At 55.4% G+C, this 16,139-nt stretch overlaps 6 protein-coding genes across 6 annotated transcripts; 1 reads left to right on the top strand and 5 right to left on the bottom strand.

Annotated features, from left to right (window-relative positions):
• Nucleotides 1–1,752: 1,752 nt before the first annotated feature.
• Nucleotides 1,753–3,264, top strand: B0H18DRAFT_63533 (NAD-P-binding protein). Its single transcript, XM_048038880.1, has 8 exons — nucleotides 1,753–1,807; nucleotides 1,863–1,923; nucleotides 1,987–2,036; nucleotides 2,095–2,300; nucleotides 2,355–2,505; nucleotides 2,558–2,722; nucleotides 2,772–2,924; nucleotides 2,980–3,264. Exons 3-8 carry the CDS (start codon nucleotides 1,988–1,990, stop codon nucleotides 3,189–3,191), a joined length of 936 nt encoding a protein of 311 aa, XP_047887819.1. The 5' UTR covers nucleotides 1,753–1,807; nucleotides 1,863–1,923; nucleotide 1,987; the 3' UTR covers nucleotides 3,192–3,264.
• A 19-nt stretch (nucleotides 3,265–3,283) lies between these two features.
• B0H18DRAFT_63541 (uncharacterized protein) lies at nucleotides 3,284–5,125 on the bottom strand. The gene is made up of 7 exons (XM_048038881.1): nucleotides 5,115–5,125; nucleotides 4,758–5,064; nucleotides 4,494–4,701; nucleotides 4,263–4,436; nucleotides 4,073–4,204; nucleotides 3,655–4,019; nucleotides 3,284–3,602 (listed from the first exon to the last, which is right to left on the bottom strand). Exons 2-6 carry the CDS (start codon nucleotides 4,778–4,780, stop codon nucleotides 3,657–3,659), a joined length of 900 nt encoding a protein of 299 aa, XP_047887818.1. The 5' UTR covers nucleotides 4,781–5,064; nucleotides 5,115–5,125; the 3' UTR covers nucleotides 3,284–3,602; nucleotides 3,655–3,656.
• A 2,281-nt stretch (nucleotides 5,126–7,406) lies between these two features.
• Nucleotides 7,407–7,933, bottom strand: B0H18DRAFT_1037942 (uncharacterized protein). Its single transcript, XM_048030420.1, has 3 exons — nucleotides 7,719–7,933; nucleotides 7,531–7,663; nucleotides 7,407–7,470 (listed from the first exon to the last, which is right to left on the bottom strand). Exons 1-3 carry the CDS (start codon nucleotides 7,844–7,846, stop codon nucleotides 7,459–7,461), a joined length of 273 nt encoding a protein of 90 aa, XP_047887817.1. The 5' UTR covers nucleotides 7,847–7,933; the 3' UTR covers nucleotides 7,407–7,458.
• A 305-nt stretch (nucleotides 7,934–8,238) lies between these two features.
• Nucleotides 8,239–9,812, bottom strand: B0H18DRAFT_63513 (uncharacterized protein). The gene is made up of 6 exons (XM_048038877.1): nucleotides 9,668–9,812; nucleotides 9,407–9,614; nucleotides 9,196–9,354; nucleotides 8,954–9,127; nucleotides 8,527–8,893; nucleotides 8,239–8,467 (listed from the first exon to the last, which is right to left on the bottom strand). The coding sequence occupies exons 1-5, from the start codon at nucleotides 9,697–9,699 to the stop codon at nucleotides 8,543–8,545; spliced, it is 924 nt and encodes a 307-aa protein (XP_047887816.1). The 5' UTR covers nucleotides 9,700–9,812; the 3' UTR covers nucleotides 8,239–8,467; nucleotides 8,527–8,542.
• Nucleotides 9,813–10,764: 952 nt separating this feature from the next.
• B0H18DRAFT_1037938 (uncharacterized protein) lies at nucleotides 10,765–11,604 on the bottom strand. The gene is made up of 2 exons (XM_048030419.1): nucleotides 11,201–11,604; nucleotides 10,765–10,991 (listed from the first exon to the last, which is right to left on the bottom strand). The coding sequence occupies exons 1-2, from the start codon at nucleotides 11,312–11,314 to the stop codon at nucleotides 10,896–10,898; spliced, it is 210 nt and encodes a 69-aa protein (XP_047887815.1). The 5' UTR covers nucleotides 11,315–11,604; the 3' UTR covers nucleotides 10,765–10,895.
• A 3,637-nt stretch (nucleotides 11,605–15,241) lies between these two features.
• Nucleotides 15,242–16,071, bottom strand: B0H18DRAFT_958776 (uncharacterized protein; the record flags this gene model as incomplete). Its single annotated transcript, XM_048042729.1, has 3 exons — nucleotides 15,242–15,320; nucleotides 15,694–15,756; nucleotides 15,833–16,071. The coding sequence occupies 3 exons, from the start codon at nucleotides 16,069–16,071 to the stop codon at nucleotides 15,242–15,244; spliced, it is 381 nt and encodes a 126-aa protein (XP_047887814.1).
• Between the last annotated feature and the right edge of the window lie 68 nt (nucleotides 16,072–16,139).

The raw sequence follows: 16,139 nt of genomic DNA, 5'->3' as shown, positions 1-16,139 counted from the left end.
ACTTGGCGCTGGTACTCTGTGACATCGCGCCACATCTCGAGCCTGATGTACAATACTACGAGCGTCCTCTAGTTCCTATGCGTCTTTCCGCGCCCCTAGAACCGCACTGCGCCCATGTGAGTCTCCGCTGGCCACACTGTGCCATGCCGTTTGTCCTCGGCTCCAATGGCCGACTATCGCGTTCCCATGAGCGTGCGACCATCAACATGCCAGTGAAGTCACATCCGCCCCGAGTTCATCCTGACGCTCACCCAGAACGAATCGGTTGCAGGCCGATCCTTGGCGGCACCACAGACGCCTCGGTGCTGCGGCTCGCAGCGATGCACGCACAGATGAGTCTGTTTGCTGAGTAGCTCACACGCTTGTATATAGATGCCATTCCGGGCCATGTATGGCGATACCTACGTGGGTCCTCGGCCGTCCCAAGAGATTCTGACACGCTATAGCCTGGCTTCGCTATCAGGAACCAGTAACGGCTGCGAAGAAACTCATGGCCATTTGAGGCCCGGGTGCGACGGGGACTTAGGTGTGCATATGCTCCTCTGAGCGTCGACCAGGCTATCTGTATCCAAATTTCACACGCGATCTTAGGGCGTCCGCCGCCGCCGCCAACTTGATTCTGCAGGACCACGCACAGCACGCCGCCCGATCGCACGTCCGCCGCGGTGCAAACTCTGGCGAAGGACCGCACCGGTTCGACGGATGTTGGGACGTGTTCAACGGCGCCGTAAGGCATCTTGACCGGGACCGCTTCGCTGAGTGCTGATCGAGCGACGACGGAAAACCCAGGACGGCCCGGGGAGTGAGGAGAGGCAAGGTTACACCCTGGTCGACGCTGCCCTGCCGGCGTGCAGTGCTTCGTGCGGAGCACAGTATCGGGCTCTGAGTCCTCGATTCTCTCTGCTGGGGAGCTTGTTTCTCAGGTACGAGGGTGGGGGGATGCTACGTATACCCGTATTGATATTGATTCTGCCGCCATGCCAGTGCGTGGGGGAATCCTCACGTCACACAATACACCCGGGTGAAACGACCCGGGCAGCTCCTACGAGACCATGGAATATCGCTCGCACACGGTGTGTCATCGCGACAAGGACTAGATGGAATTCCTTCATCGGATCGTGAAGGGGACTACAACATGACCGCGTGTCCGTCTCTGGTGCACAAGACAGCCCTCGCCAGCTCGCAGGCACGGCACTCTGCGTCGAGCGGGACTTATCCGCGATCGAAAAGGCCATCTTCGACCACTGGGAGGGGAACCCGGAAGTTCTGCCGAGTCCAACCACCAGCCTCTGTACCGCGCCGACGCTCGACTCGCGCCGCTCGACGTCTGCGCGAGCGTGGAAAGAAGCATGTACTGCTCAGGATGATGTCGACCACCGAGCACTGATCCCGGTGGCACTACACGGACGTCTTGTGCCGGTAGACGTCGGCCACCTGTTCTTGTCATTCGTTGCCAACGGCAGATCGAGTGTCGTCGATCTGGTGGGTCCGACGAGATTGCGTGCACGAACATAGGTGTGTACACCTGTAGGTCCGTGGAGCCGGCGCTCGTTGTGATTGGCCATCTCCGAATTTCTGCCCGCCTGGAGCAGGCCTTGACCCTATCTTGGAACTAGATGGCCTAGCGCCTTACGATCACATCGGCCTGTGACTCATCAGGCTGCGATTATTCGCTGACCAAACCTTGCATCACCATTTCGACCAGCATTCCCATGAGCGTGCGACCGCTTGATGCCCATATACCCTTTGCCTCCTGACAGCGGCTCACCGGGAGCAGGCCGCTTGCAGTCCCTTTCATACCGACTTGGTACGTGTCTGGTCCTGGTATATGTACGGAGATCTGTTCGCTGATCTGTTCGCAGATCTGTTCGCACACTCATTACAGATTCCGAGGAGTCGCGAAGGTTTCAGAAGGGCTATAAGGTGCGTGAGCCCTCGACCGCCTCGAGAGATTCCGGCAAGATAGAGCCTAGTTTCGTTATGAAGGATGGCTGCGAAGAAGCTGATAGCAGTCTGCGGGGCGACGGGGAACCAAGGTGCGCACAGTATCCCTCTGGATATGATGATTGTCAACTTGACCTCGCGTCACCACAGGAGGATCTGTCGCCAAGTTGTTGCTACGGAACCCGGAACAATACGTGGTCCGGGCGCTGACTAGAGACCCTACGTCGGCCCCGGCACAAGCACTGGCGAAGCTGGGCGCGTGCGTCGTGAGCGTGGACCTCACCGTTCCGACGGACGTCCATGAGGCGCTACAAGGATGCTGGGGCGTGTTCGGCGTCACGAACTTCTATGACCCCGTAAGTCACCCTCGCCCGAACCGCTATTGCATTAGTTGACGGATTGGACGTCAGAAAATCAAGGATGACCCAGAGAGTGAGGAGAGGCAGGGCAAGAACCTGGTCGATGCCGCCTTAGCTGCCGGTGTGCGGTGCTTCGTGTGGAGCACGGTACCAAGCTCCGCCATTCTCTCTGGCGGTAGGCTCGTCTCCCAGGTGTACGAAGGTGGGGGATTCCATATGTCTTATTTGCATACATCCTTATGGCGGCGTCTCAGGGAAATACCACGTCACGCAGTACATCCAGGAGATAGGTCTTCCCGCGACCTTCCTTTACACGGGCAACTTCTACGAGAACATGGTCTATCGCTCGCACATGGTGTATCACCGCGACAAGGACCAGGTGGAGTTCCTTCAGCCCATCGTGAAGGAGACTACGGAACGCACGTACACCTTCTTTATGTGCGCGAGACGGTACTGACCAGGTCTCAGTCGCGATGCTCTACGTCGAGAAGGACCTGTCTGCTATCACGAAGGCCGTATTCGACCACTGGGGTACGGAGCATGCGGAGCTCAACCACAAGTTCCTTTACTGTGCCAACGCGCGGCTCACTCCGCTCGATATTTGCGAGAGTGTCAAGAGAGGCGCGTACTTCCCTGGATACCGCCGCCACCCAGCGCTGACACCGCAGCCCTCCAGTGACAAGAAAGCCGTGCGTCTACACGATTCTCCCGACGACGCATGTACCCGACCGCGACATCATGCTCCATCTCTACAACGAGATGGGGATGTACGGCGCGAAGGAGATCCCGGACGAGAACGTCTTGAAGTTGGGCGTGCGGCTGCATGACATCGACGACTTTGTGCGGAGGAGACTGGTGCCGCACTTGGGCTTGCCGGTTGTAGGTTAAGGGGCGTTTGTCGACGAGAACGCGCGCAGAGCGCCAATCTTGACACTGGTTGATGCGAGCGTTAACATCAATTGCGTGCGGCGCAGATTGCCAGGAGTACCAATCTTCAGTACTTATTCTCATTGGACGGGACAGTAAGAGAAGTACTACCCAAAGCAGAGACATGCAGTGGACGTTCTGAGTCGCATGGCTCCGGTTGACGCTCGCAGGGGACAGGGGTAAGTACGTCTCGGAGCCTTCCGACGTCGCAGTATCCTTGGTGTATTCCAACCGCACTCCGCAGCCAGCCAGACACATTTCATATCTGAGGCGCAGCCATTCTAAAGAATCCAAACAGCCAGAGCAAAGAGAACGATGCTTGGGTCAACAGGTGTTATAATGATTACCGCGGGCCATTTCATGGGCCACCGTCTACATCCATGCCAGTAAGCCCATGAGCAACGAGTGTGTACGACCTACATACCCTTAAATCCCTAGGTCATCATGTCCACATGAAGCCAGCCGGTGCCTCCGCAACGATCCCCACCGGGTGAACTCCTGCCCACACCTCTCGCACTTGATCTTCCTCGCGATGCCGCGAGCGTGTACCTCGAAGACGTGGCGGCGTAGGTTGCATGCGAGCATGCATTCCCGCGTACATCCGTTCCACAGGCAGCGTACCCGGGTATCATTGTTGCTGACGCCGGAGGGATGTACGTCTCTTAGATGGAGAGCCAAGGCGGCCCTCGTGCGTTCAATCTGCGCGCCGCAGCCGTTCCATCTGCAGTGAAAGCGTCTCGTTCCCGCTTGTCGTGGGGCGGTCAATGTTCCGGGCCCGGGAGGTGGCTGCTATAGTCGAAGCTTGAGGAGCGCCTACGTGCATCATGGACTGTGCTCCTTACCGTCATATCGGCGGCACTGCGAGCCGCGCCTGAGAGCTCCGACTGACCAACGTGACCCCGCGAAGCTTTTCCATCGTTGGTATCACGGAACGAAATCATTGAGTTCCTGTTCACGGTGGATCCGCTTTCGACCTGCGGGAACAAGCGCTCTCAATACTCGACAGGCCCATAATGATAAACGGAAGCTTACAGGGCCCGGGAACTCCGAGGTAGTGCCGTTGAGCTGTAAGGAGTGTGGAACCTCTAGGCTGGCATGTTGCGAATGATCGTCGCGGCGAGAATCACTACCTATGTTGAGCATGGGTGTCATATCCATCGCCACTAGGGACGCCGGCAAATGTGGCACCCATGATGTGTGATTCGCCTGGGCCAGACTTCGGGTCAGATACGCATTCCGGCGAGATTGTGGAGACACACATACCGGTTGGCCATGGTATGGTGGCAGGTTAGACCCACTTGCAACAGAGATATCGTATTTCGGTTCGGGAAGGATACCGGTAGCTGGACGCATTGGATATGGCCCGGTGAGGGGCTGCTGTGTCACGGCTAGGCCATTCATGAGGCAGGTACGTGGGCCCATACGCGGACACTCGAGCTCGAAGGAGAAAGAGTCAGTAGGGAATCGATTTCTGACAACCGATGCTTATGTCAGATGTGTCATAGGATAAGGCGACGGCGTACCTACCTAGAACGAGAGTGATCGCTCATACCTGCAGGAAGGAAGTAGTAAGTAGCAACGGGGTCTGAGGGAATGTCTGATGAAGCTTGGGTGACGTGCAACTAACGTGGTGCTCCATAGCCCACCCGACCTTTATAGCTGAGTGGAAGACGCCTGGAACTTGCATCTGCCATGATCAACTATGCTCCTTCGGGTGCATAGCGCTGACGGCGAACTGCCGAACGCGACCACAGGTGGAATCAGGTATAGGCCAGGCGACCAATAAGCGCATGCACTGTGATTAGAGCGCCCAGGGGACGCTCAGAACCATGCACTATTTCTACCGGTGGGTAAGGATAGTACAAGGTCTGCATATGGACGTACTTGATTGTGGGGCCAGCGTCAGGCGCTTTAGAGAGCGCACGGATCTTCGCCGACGTCGATGAGGTGCGCTGCAAGACGCGCGCGATCATGAGTCCAGCGAAGGGTGAGTGACGGATTGACAGGACGCTAGTAGCGTCAATGAATTCAAGACGTATATGCGCCCGTTGGCTTGCCCCGCGGATGGTTTTCGCGAAGCGCCCTGGTATGTGTTCTGCTTCATTTTCGCGCGCAGATCATAGGGTGTGAGTGACGCCCTGCGCAGGCACTCGATGATGCTTTCCCGCTGTCTACCGTCTCGCAGCACCCATGCTATGGATATCGAAAGACGCTGGAAACCTGCAGACGCCGGGCTCGGCCTCCACGACCATAGACCACCGCGGTGCACCGCCACTGATGAGCAGAAATATTGCCAACGCCCTTGTTACTAGTTTGAGCGCCTTCATACTGCAGACTGGAACAATTATAAGCGGGATTCATCGCCATCCCGTGCGCGGCTACTTACGATGGAGGGAAATGACGGATTGGCGAGATCGGAGAAGATGGCAGATACGAGCCGAACTCAATCCACATCTCGACCGCCCATGCGCGCCAAGTCAAGAAGAGAGTGTTCTATCAGTGCATGTCCAATGACGGGCGTGGTAGGAATCCGCAGGATAGCGCCTTGACATTCGGCTGCCCTCGCCGCTATTGGAGGCGCTTCCCGCCCGCGCGACAAGTAGCGCATGGATAGCGTTCAATCGCACGGCAGTTCCATCCAGTTGAGAATGCATTTGGTGACCAAATCAAAGCGACTGACGTGGGTACTCACCGATAGACCATGCGGCTTCCGGCAGACGCCAGCGCACAGAGGCGGTGGATGGCGCGTCTCATGGGGCATCCATTGGTAGATGTACGGAGACGCATGGGGACTGGAAGGCCACTTCGCACTATATCCCCTCCCCCGCGTGTGCTTCATCGCGACTTTCAGGGACAAGTGCGTATCCGCCGGGTTGTTTTTGTCGCCCGAGGCCTATTTGAGGAGGGCTGAACTCGGAGACTGCTCCCTGTTCTCCGACAAACTGATGCGCTGCCGAAAGATTCCGCTAAATGTATGCGACGGAGAGGAGCACACCACAGACAGTATGCACGCTGTCAACAGCCATGATACGGGGAAAGAGAGAGTCGGCCTCAGCGCTTGAACGATGGTCGGTAGTTTCCTTAAACGGGCAGGCGGCGATCGAGCGTGAGCGATCGGCGGGCCCGGCACTACGCGTAGGATTCTCCTTTATATTGCTCCATCATAGCCCTCTGTCGACCTCACTAGTGGCCTACTAACGATCTCGTATGAGAAACATGAGTTTGCTTGCTCCGAGTACCAGCAATCATGCCATCGTCCGCCAAAAATGTACGTGCTGAACAAAGCCCTCTCTTTGAACCCACTGCTATCCGAGCACAGTTATTCACCTACAGCTGGTCCAGCGACTGCCTTGGTATGACTGCTCGGTCGGAAGTTGAACAGGATCGCATAGTAAGCTCTTAATCAGATCACGGTCAACACACTGTTGCCTCGGGACAATGCCGCGTCTACCACTTGTCCAATCTCCATATGCCTCTGACTGTTTTGGTGCAACTCCTCACGGTATGTGCTTCCATCCTCCTCCCCATGTCCTTGAATCTGTCGTTAAACGAGCCGATAAACGCTGTACATGTGCTGACTTTCACATTTACCTAGTACTTAAGGCGCCTCAGGGACCAGCCGTTAGCACGGCGCTCGAGCCATAGTTCACTTCGGCTCTGTGACGCCCGTCCCCGGGAGATCATGTGCGCGGATTTTAATGTGTACATGGGAGTGTAAGAGTACCACTAACACTCTTTCTTTGGATCTTTGGACGGCTATCTGCGGCAGGCGAGCGTCCCATTCCGCGCTATGTCACTCTCGGAACAATGTAACATGGACTCTGCGCGTGCGTCTACTATCCCCGCGCCTGGCCGATTGTACGTCTGCATGAGCCGCTCAAGCCATGGCCCTGAGCTTGGACATTGGTCCTCGAGCTCGAGCGCCCTCGTGCCCAATAGCAGCGGACGAACGAAGTCGCGGCGGAATAAAGGTAAGTAGTTTCCTGGTAAATGTATTGGATCTCGGGCTTCTGAGTGTTCCCTCAACTGTCCTGAAGAGCCTCCCGTGAACCCTTGGGCGGCACTGTACGGCGCCTTCGAAGCTGGGAAGCAGATTTTGAACACCGACATCGGCGAACGTTGCATGCGGCAATACCCTGAATCCTTGACTTCACTATTCTCAGTCAAGAGCGCAAGCGCAGGCCGGGCTCGCCCCGGTCACTTGGTGGGATTTACGGGTTGGGTGGGCTCAGCAGTCGTAGTAAGTATTGTGGTAGAGCGCAGATCGGCGCGTCGCTCATCCGAGTCCACTGAACGCCAGGTTGTGACACGGGTCAACGGCAACGTGTGATGTCGCTGTTCTCAGTCCGCGTTTGCCGCAATCGCGCTCAATATATGCGATTCTTGGCGCCCACCCGTGGCGTAGCTTCGCAGAGGTACACAGAGCGCTCGAGGTGAGCTATTCTCTCGCAATTTCTGCCAGAGCAACCCCGTTGAGAAGTTCGCCAGTACGTGGCTGACAGCGCACATATGCATAGTAGGTCACTGAATCGTTTGAATCGTTTCTCGCACGACAATGGAAAACACATGAAAAGCAATACATTGCGGCATACTAGAATGATGGCCAATCCCATCATCGTTGTTATACTTGAACTTAGGATGGTGGTGATGTTCAAATAGATAATGGGTGTACTTCCGTTCGTTTGCAGACGGTGTGTCAGCGGAGTACTGGAGCGATGATCAACTTATCAGTGAAGCAACGGTCAGGCCACACTCACTACCCGGCACTGCGGTTATGTATTCGACCGACCAGGACGTGCATACAATATCGTGCTCGGCGATTTGAGCGTATTGACTGGTAAATCACCTAGTGAACGAGGCTCGCGGGTCATGAACCTGATACAGTTTTCGTACTTGCCAAATTCTCGCCAATCCTGCACGTAGCCATACTAATCGTTACCTGCAGCAATGAAATCGGTGCATCCTGAAAATTGATGCCCCGAGTCGGGCGACAGTGATTGTGTATCGGCTTTGATATACACTGAAGTCACGGATTAGGGTGCCCACATCACAGACTGTACGTATCTCTGGTCAACATATCTTTGTGGCCCATCTATCGGAGGCAGAGAAGAGAGTCAAACTCGAATACCGAGAGATGGGCGGTGACATAAATACATAGCACGAATGAGATACTATGAGGGCCCGATTTGGCTCTACCCACTGGTATGACTGCTTGTCGTGTCAAAGCCTGCAGTCTTCTTTTGTTGAGTGTGTGAGCGAGACACTTAAGCCTGCAAGAGGAGCTAGTAATGCTCACCATGATTGAAACGTGTTTAACTTGCGATATCCACATAATGAGCCCTTCGCATATGCCTTTCCAAGGATCCTTTGCGGGTGAAGTCTTGTTCGCAATACGGGCATTTCATCCGCTCTACGACGTGCGCATGCCTCTCGTACACGTGTCGCCAGATATTGGTCGCATGCATTGTGGTTGTATGCTTGCAACCTATCCACAGACAACGCATGCGATTGCCTTCGGTGACACTACGAGCGACTCCAGAGTGCACCGACTGGAGATGCCGCATCACCGCGTTCTTGGTGCGCTCTATTTTCTCAAAACAGTCCCCCCATTCGCAGATGACGTGCGACGCCACGCCATCCACCGGACTTGACGTCTGCGGCGCCTTCAGGTAAAATCAAAGACACGTCAGGCAAGGGAATGGAAAACGAAGAAGTGTACATACACTGGCAACTGAATTTATTCCACTTTCCCCAAGGGTGTCGAGGAGGAGGTTGGCCTCTGCAACACGTTGTATTGGATCTTCAGGCATTACGAGCGCGTCTCCATGCGCAGTAGTAACCAGGCCAGCCGACGGCCAAGCCTGGTTTAGGAACATACTACTATCACTCCTGGTACACTGTCAAACATCGATCACCATTATCACGTCTCCACGTAGCCCAGATAAGTTCACAATTGGATACCCACGTGAAAATCTGAGTCGGCCGAAGCGGGGCCGCCGAAGTAACTTGCCGTAGCATCCCATGGGTAATAGGGAGGCTGGGAGACGTCGATACCATTCGTCGTGGATATTACGTTCGAGTTCATCACCGCGGCAGACGATGACACTGTCTGCACACTGGCAATCTGGCCGTACTGCAAGTCAGCACCCATACACGATTGAGAGAGGCGCACTTACAGGGACGAGTGGGATTGGTGAAATCTGCGACGGATAAATTGATGTACTAGCGAAGCAGAGTGGGTCCTGTGACATAGTATGGGATGCCGAACTCCAACGATGTGACTCGTATACGCGCCGAGATGTTTGCTGCGGCGAGTGCTGAGGAACTTGAAGGTTGTAGTCAATAAAAACTGGCCCCAGATCTACGACATCAGGCACAAAGTCCCTGTAGACAGTTCAAGTTAGACGCAGAGACTGAAATCAGTTGGTGCAACTGACCGGCGAATACTCGGATGAGAGACGTGTTTCATGATAGTGACTATGAAAAGGCACTCAGATACCTCAAGTGCTTGTGGTTGAGTACGTCTGCAATCCGGGATGAGAGGAGAACAATGAGTAGCTCTGCGTTGTCGCTAGCTTTATATCCCCCAAGCGGTGGATAGCGTCTAAGCTGGGTAGTGTAGTCCTATAAGAGGCTTCACAAGTTCTGCGGCAGTGAATGGCAGCGAGTTGCCGTCACATAATACTGCTTCATTATCATGGCCGGTGTGCGCCTCTCGTTGGGATCGGGTTCAATCTCCTGGCGTGTACGTGTGGCCAGTTCAGCCTGGGTTCATCATTCCACCGAACACTGACTGCCGGTGTGCCATGAGGCGAGCAGGCTCCATTGAAAGTGCTCGCTCGCGTTTGCGCGAAGCCTTGTATACTGTATAGTCGAAGTCCTGAGGCGTGGCAGGAGGCTCCACTGACAGACAGTTCATGTTCGCGTTTGCGCGAAGCCTTGTCTGCAATCGAAGTCCCTTCAGTTGGTTTTGTGGGTCTAGACAGGCTGGTCGTAACGTAGGTCCATGGTCCGAGGAGGTGATCGAGAGGGCCGACGTCGACGCGTTTAGACATCGCTTGCCAAGGAACACGATGAGTTTCCGTTACGTAATACTGATTCATTATCGTGTCTATTTTGCATAAGTGTACCGCGTAGTAAGTAGTTCCGATATGCTAATATCGGGTATTTTCCGGTCGTGTGGAGGCTTGCGCTTAGTCAGCGCTTTTTCGGTAATTTTTATTCGTGGACGGCTCGGTTACTTGCCGACGCCAGTGGAGATCTGGGCCTTCGTTCTGCGCGCAAGGCGCTCGATGTGGACGCAGCTCTGAATCGCCCGGGCGAGGGGAGCTACCTTGTATGTGCTCAATTAGATCACCTAGAATCTATGGACATTATAAACCTGTACACAAATGTTAGTAAAGAAGAGTGGTCCCGCTTTTGGACGCGGGTGCTTCTTCCGCTTTCAACAGATTGGGCAAGTCTCGTTCCGTCAGGCGCTGGCACTCCGTCGATATTAGGTTTGAAGATATGAAAGCGCCGGCGTGTCTACATACCACACGCCGTCCGCGTCCTCCTCGCTCCAGCGTCAAATTCATGCTCGTCACCCCATATCCAAAGTTCGTCGCCCTCTTTCATATCCGAGGTTCGTTGCCCTCTTTCACATCCGAAGTTCGTCGCCCTCTTTCATGTCCGTTGTCTGTGCACCTTCGCCACTTGTTCGCAACGTGGACAGGGGCCGGCTTCGCCGCCCCGAGATAGTATAAAGGCACTAGTATCTGGGTAAGTCCCTATCGCCACTCGCACTGGGTCGGATTCCCTCCATTCTCCAGAACCTGTATCGGTCTGCGGTACTGTTCTAGTTGTGGAGGGTGCAGCGACATCTTCCGAGTCGTTGTCGACCGGGACCAACTCTGAGTTGCTATCGTTCGGATTCGTTCCTTGCTATTCCACTCGTCAAACTTGCGCTGATTGAACGGTATGATCGCAAGCTCCATACTCGGCAGTCCGCACCTCACCGCCTTCTCCGCGAACGTCCAAGCCAGACCCTCGTCGCGCTCGAACGCGCCCTCAGCACCACAGAGGAAGCATGTATCGAGCAACATGTCCGCCACGACCTCGCTCTGCTGGCTTCAAGTTGCGAGCGAGTGGTCCTGCGCGCTCAGCAGCGCGTTGAACGATCCCTGCCGACACTAGAGGAGATGGGAGAAATAAGCTTGACTGTGAGTCGACGAGCCCTGAATGTAGACAGTGGAGGCAAGAGACCGAGACTCGCGCGCGCACCTGAAGTCACACGTAAGCCTACCTAAACCAGCGACGTCCGCTACATCATGCGACTGGTCGCCATTCCTTCCAACTGTTTTCTTGCTGCCGACAAAACGTCAGGAATCGTACTATTCGTAAAAATGAAAACAGAGATCCAGCCCCTCCAGGGGGACCCGCAGAGCGCCGCTAGCGCTGAGGACCGATTACTTGGACCCAACGGCAACCTTGAGTCAGCTGCGACGGTCTGCCTGAGACAGATGAGTTCGTATTAACTTCTTTGCGGAACGTTCCTGCGCTGAGGAAGAGGCAGCCTCCGACCAGACGAAATTCATGACGTACCACAGCTATCGCAAGAACTACTAGATATGATTATCGGCTTCATTCAGGATAGGCCAGCTTCTTGCCTGTTGCCGGGCCAGCCCAGTGTTCCTCCCCCGCAGTCGAATGCATCTGTGCTGTCGCCTTCGCCTCAAGCCATTGACTAAGACAGACTCCTTCAAGAAGGCTTACACGCCTGAATGTCTGCTTCCATACGTTCGGGCTCACAGGCCCACGCTCTGCTTCGATGCCACCTGGCTCGGGCTGCCGCCTCCAAGCAGTCATGCGCAGTGATACTCTTATGTCGTCTTGAAGCGGGTAGCTCGACATTGCTGTCCTGTAGCAGAACTCGGTGACAGTCTTGAAGCAGACACGCTCAACGGTGATGTTGTGTCTTTGCCTCGAAGCCAGTGCTCGGCGATGCCGTCCTGAAGCGGAGTGCTAGACGTGTTACCCTATAGCAGCAGTACTTCGTGACGCGGCTGTCTCGAAGCAGACATGCTCGCCGATGTCATCCTGTAATCGAACGAATCTACCTTGCAGTGGTTGCCCACGATCTCGAGCAGGCGGATGACATTGACCTTGTCCCGACGACACAGGAAGCTCTGCAACACAAACTCCTATTGGTCTTCGGGATGATGGTCTATCGGAGCGCTGGAATGTCCCATTTGTTTGCCATGCATGACCTTAGCGCGGTGGAGCGGGGGCCCCGGGGTGTGTGACGACGAGATCGGTGCTTAAGGCGAGGGAGAGACAGCGGGCGCAAAACAGACCCGAAAAGGGACCCGCAGCAGGTGCGGCGTGAAGGAAGCGAGGCCAATGAGGCAGTTCAGCTAGCAGAACATGAGGATATCGCGCGTTACGTAAGGTCTCGAATGACTGTTGCATCATATTGCCATTTATGTAGAGGCCAAAATACGGGTCGTCAAATCCTTGCGGCATAGCTAGGCTAAGGGATAGAGTACCAGTACTGCCCACGGAAGCGAAGCTCAGATGAGAAGACAGATCGTGGCACACCCAACCTCTGCGAATCACGCCCGCGCCGATCTCCGTCAGCAGCCGCATTGATTACTTATTGACACGCTTCGCCTGCACCGTCGCCACGTTCTGCTCGGGTGTAAATGCACCCCTTGCACCGCGTATACTCGCACCCCCGCTACGTACACCCCGGAACCCATTTTACCCCCCCATACCGTCGCACAGGAAGTGCCACCACTCCGGTCAGACGACGCAATGTACGCGCACCAGCCGCACGCGCTCTGGGCGTCAGGCCAGAGCCAGAGTACTGGAAGCGCGAGCACGCAGGCCCGCTTCGGCAGCGGTAACGGAGCGTCGACGATTCACGACCATCCTCCTGTACTTCTTATCGTCCCACGTTCGCCGCTCCTCTTCTGCTGACCTACCACCCATGCGATCTTTCCACCGAGGCCACCCTCCGCTTCAACCGCCGGACACGACAACTTCAAGGCGGTACGATGATTGCCATCAGCTACATGACACCAGCTAGTCACACGCCGTCCATGTTACTCGCGTTCTCCCTCGCTATATGCGCAATACCACCACCGCATCCCACGTCTCTGCTCCCTCCACTTCCACTTCCACCTCCATCTCCGCCTCCGCCTCCACTCCCACCCCATCTTCCCCTTGTTTGCGACTCCGACAACGAATTCTGCAGTCCACGGGATGATCGCGCTGTGGCTCAAAGGCAGACGGCCCTTCACCCCCTTGAGCGCGGTGTCGTACAGGTTCGAGGGGACCACGAAAGGCGCATTGGTCTCGAGGAGGATGCGCTGAGAAGACGATGGCGAGGAGGTGAGATGGTGGATGACGTTAGCCGTATTGAGGTTCGACTAGTAAGTCATGATGCCTATGGGTGTGCGTCGTCGTGAACGCGCCTTGTGAGTCGGTAGATAGCAGGGGAGCGAGACATACCCGTAATGCCAATATACAGATTGGGAAAGTGCTCTAACATTCGCGCAGCCCACTCCGACGAATCCGTATAACAGTGAATATGGATCTGACACATGGAAACGTCGACCGATAGCGATGACAGACGTCCACCGGAGGAAAGCTGGGGGGTGTTCGACTGCAGGCAGCGCCATGATAGAACTCGTTATACTTCCACGTCATCATTGGTACCGAATACGCTCCTGAGTCTTCGAGTTGAACCTCGACCAGAGGCACGCGTGTATTGGGTACGGTCACCAGATATCATGACTCCACGTCCCGGCGAACGACCGTGCGCCGTGTCTCCGATGGACACAGCTGGTGCGGACGGGGCGTTGTCTGGTAATTTATGGAGTGGTCACTTTCGTATCACTGCATCGAGGCGGCATCAGCGAGAATGGCTGCTACGAAGTAGATTCACAGTAGAATCACAGAGGTATGACTTACGAGGCAGCAGGACAGCACTGAGTAAGAGCTACGAGGTAGCATGGACGAGCAGAACGTCGTCGGACCATCGCTCCACGCCGGCGGTATCACAGCTGGTTAGCGGAACGTAGCCAAGTTGGACCGGTGCTCCGAGCTGTGGACAGGGCGGACGGTGGACCGAGTAGCGTTTCTCCAAGCATAGTTACATAGAGCGCAAAGCCCAACTCGCTCAGAGGCAGTGAGCGCTGAGCGCCCGAAGTCACGGATGTCACGCTCCACGCCTCACCGGTCACCATTTGTATTATAGTATGTCTGGCTACCGCTATACAACCTCTGCGATAATGCTGGCTGTTGCTCAATCATGAGAAGAACGAGTCGTAGTCCGGGTGTGTGAAATGCACCTGACATCGAACTTCCTCGCGCTGGTGAGTCTCCTCATGATCAGCCCTAAGCTCAGGCTCGTCCTTCGCTGCTTTATTCAATGCTTTATATATCCCGGCTGAGTGCAAGTACTCATGATTATGATCTGTCGTCCGCGCGGCTCTCTCCATATACACAATCGAGATGCTTCCGTATTAGTATGCCCGTCTGGCATCACGCCATTGGACTTCTGACGTTGTCTCAGTCTTGGTCCTCTCTCCCTACATTCTATCCACTCACTTCGAAGCAAGAGTTGAACAGACAACAGGGCTTCACGACAACATGCAGGGCGTCGTGGACTTGTACGGCAGCTGTTAACGAGCCGGTGAGTCCTTCGCGGAGTTGATCGATGTGATCTGAGATCATGACCCACACATGTACGTTGTCAATGTCCGTTCCAAGTACGTTCTACATGGACGTCTTGCGGACGTCAGCCATTCATCAATTTGTCGCGGATTTCCTCTGTCAGCGCAGAGTCTGCGAGATCCCTCCACGGAGGACCAGTGAAGGCGAGGACCGGGCGACTCTGTCTTGGAGACTGCGGCCAGGGACCTCCTACAAGCTTATTGCAATCACTAGCTGTTGTCGTCTTTGTGGGTTGTATGCCGCGTAGAAAGCAAGAAGAAAGACCGTGTGGTACACACCGACCACCAAATCTATCTATGCTGCTCCGGCTCTTCACTGCTGTTCTCGAGAGTTAGGCCCGAGTCCGCGTTCTCCTGAGGTTTATCGCGTCTGTCTTCACATTCTGGGCTTATCAGTTAGAGACTCGACTCTACTACGCGTGAACGTTGATTCACAGGTCATCCCGGGAGACACGCAATGGTGTACTAGTCAACGGGTCGGCCACTGGGAAGGCTCGGCATCGCGGAAGGCAGGCGAACGAGTTGGCAATCGCTTGTAGCTACTAGTAGGGGTACGATGATTGACACGCAGACATGCGTGGCTAGGTAACTTTCTCCCTCTCGTGTCTCATAACCATCTCAAGCACCATCTCCGTCTCCGCTTCGAACTTTGTGACAAGCATGCTTCAATTGCTAGACGCATCAGTCGGCCAAGCTACAAGGTCTGTATGTATGTATCTATCATTTTGAAGGCACTTACCTACCTTCTCCGCGTCGCGTCCGCCGGCTCCCTATACGTGACCTCCTCTCGGACATCCCCGACCAACCTGTTCCGAAACGTTCGTATTCCATCCCTCTCGGTCTCAGCCTCCCCAACCCCGAGAGTGTCCTTCGGAAGCCCACAAACAGGTCTTCTGTTTACGGCCAGCCGGCGTGATCCACGCGTTCCTACTGATCGCGTCTGCGGGAAGCTTACCCGCGAGACCTCTCGCGGTGTACTCCGAAGCCAAAAACGGCATCGACATGTCCGTCGTCGAGCTCTCCCGCCAGGACGAGCCCGGCAGATCGCGCGTGAGCGCCCACGAGACGAGCAGCAGGGCGCCGCGCCGGGCACGCCATGAGTCGCATGCTCCAGCCACCATCCGTGGGTACCGTACAACGATCGCTGCTGAAGCTTGAAGCTCGAATACCGTGTACTAAGGCAACCACC

Source organism: Fomitopsis serialis (genome assembly GCF_022376445.1).
Source record: "Fomitopsis serialis strain Sig1Antser10 chromosome Unknown B0H18scaffold_115, whole genome shotgun sequence".
Lineage (NCBI taxonomy): Eukaryota > Fungi > Basidiomycota > Agaricomycetes > Polyporales > Fomitopsidaceae > Fomitopsis > Fomitopsis serialis.
Note: the sequence above shows the minus strand (reverse complement) of the source record. Positions and strands in the feature narration are given on the sequence as shown.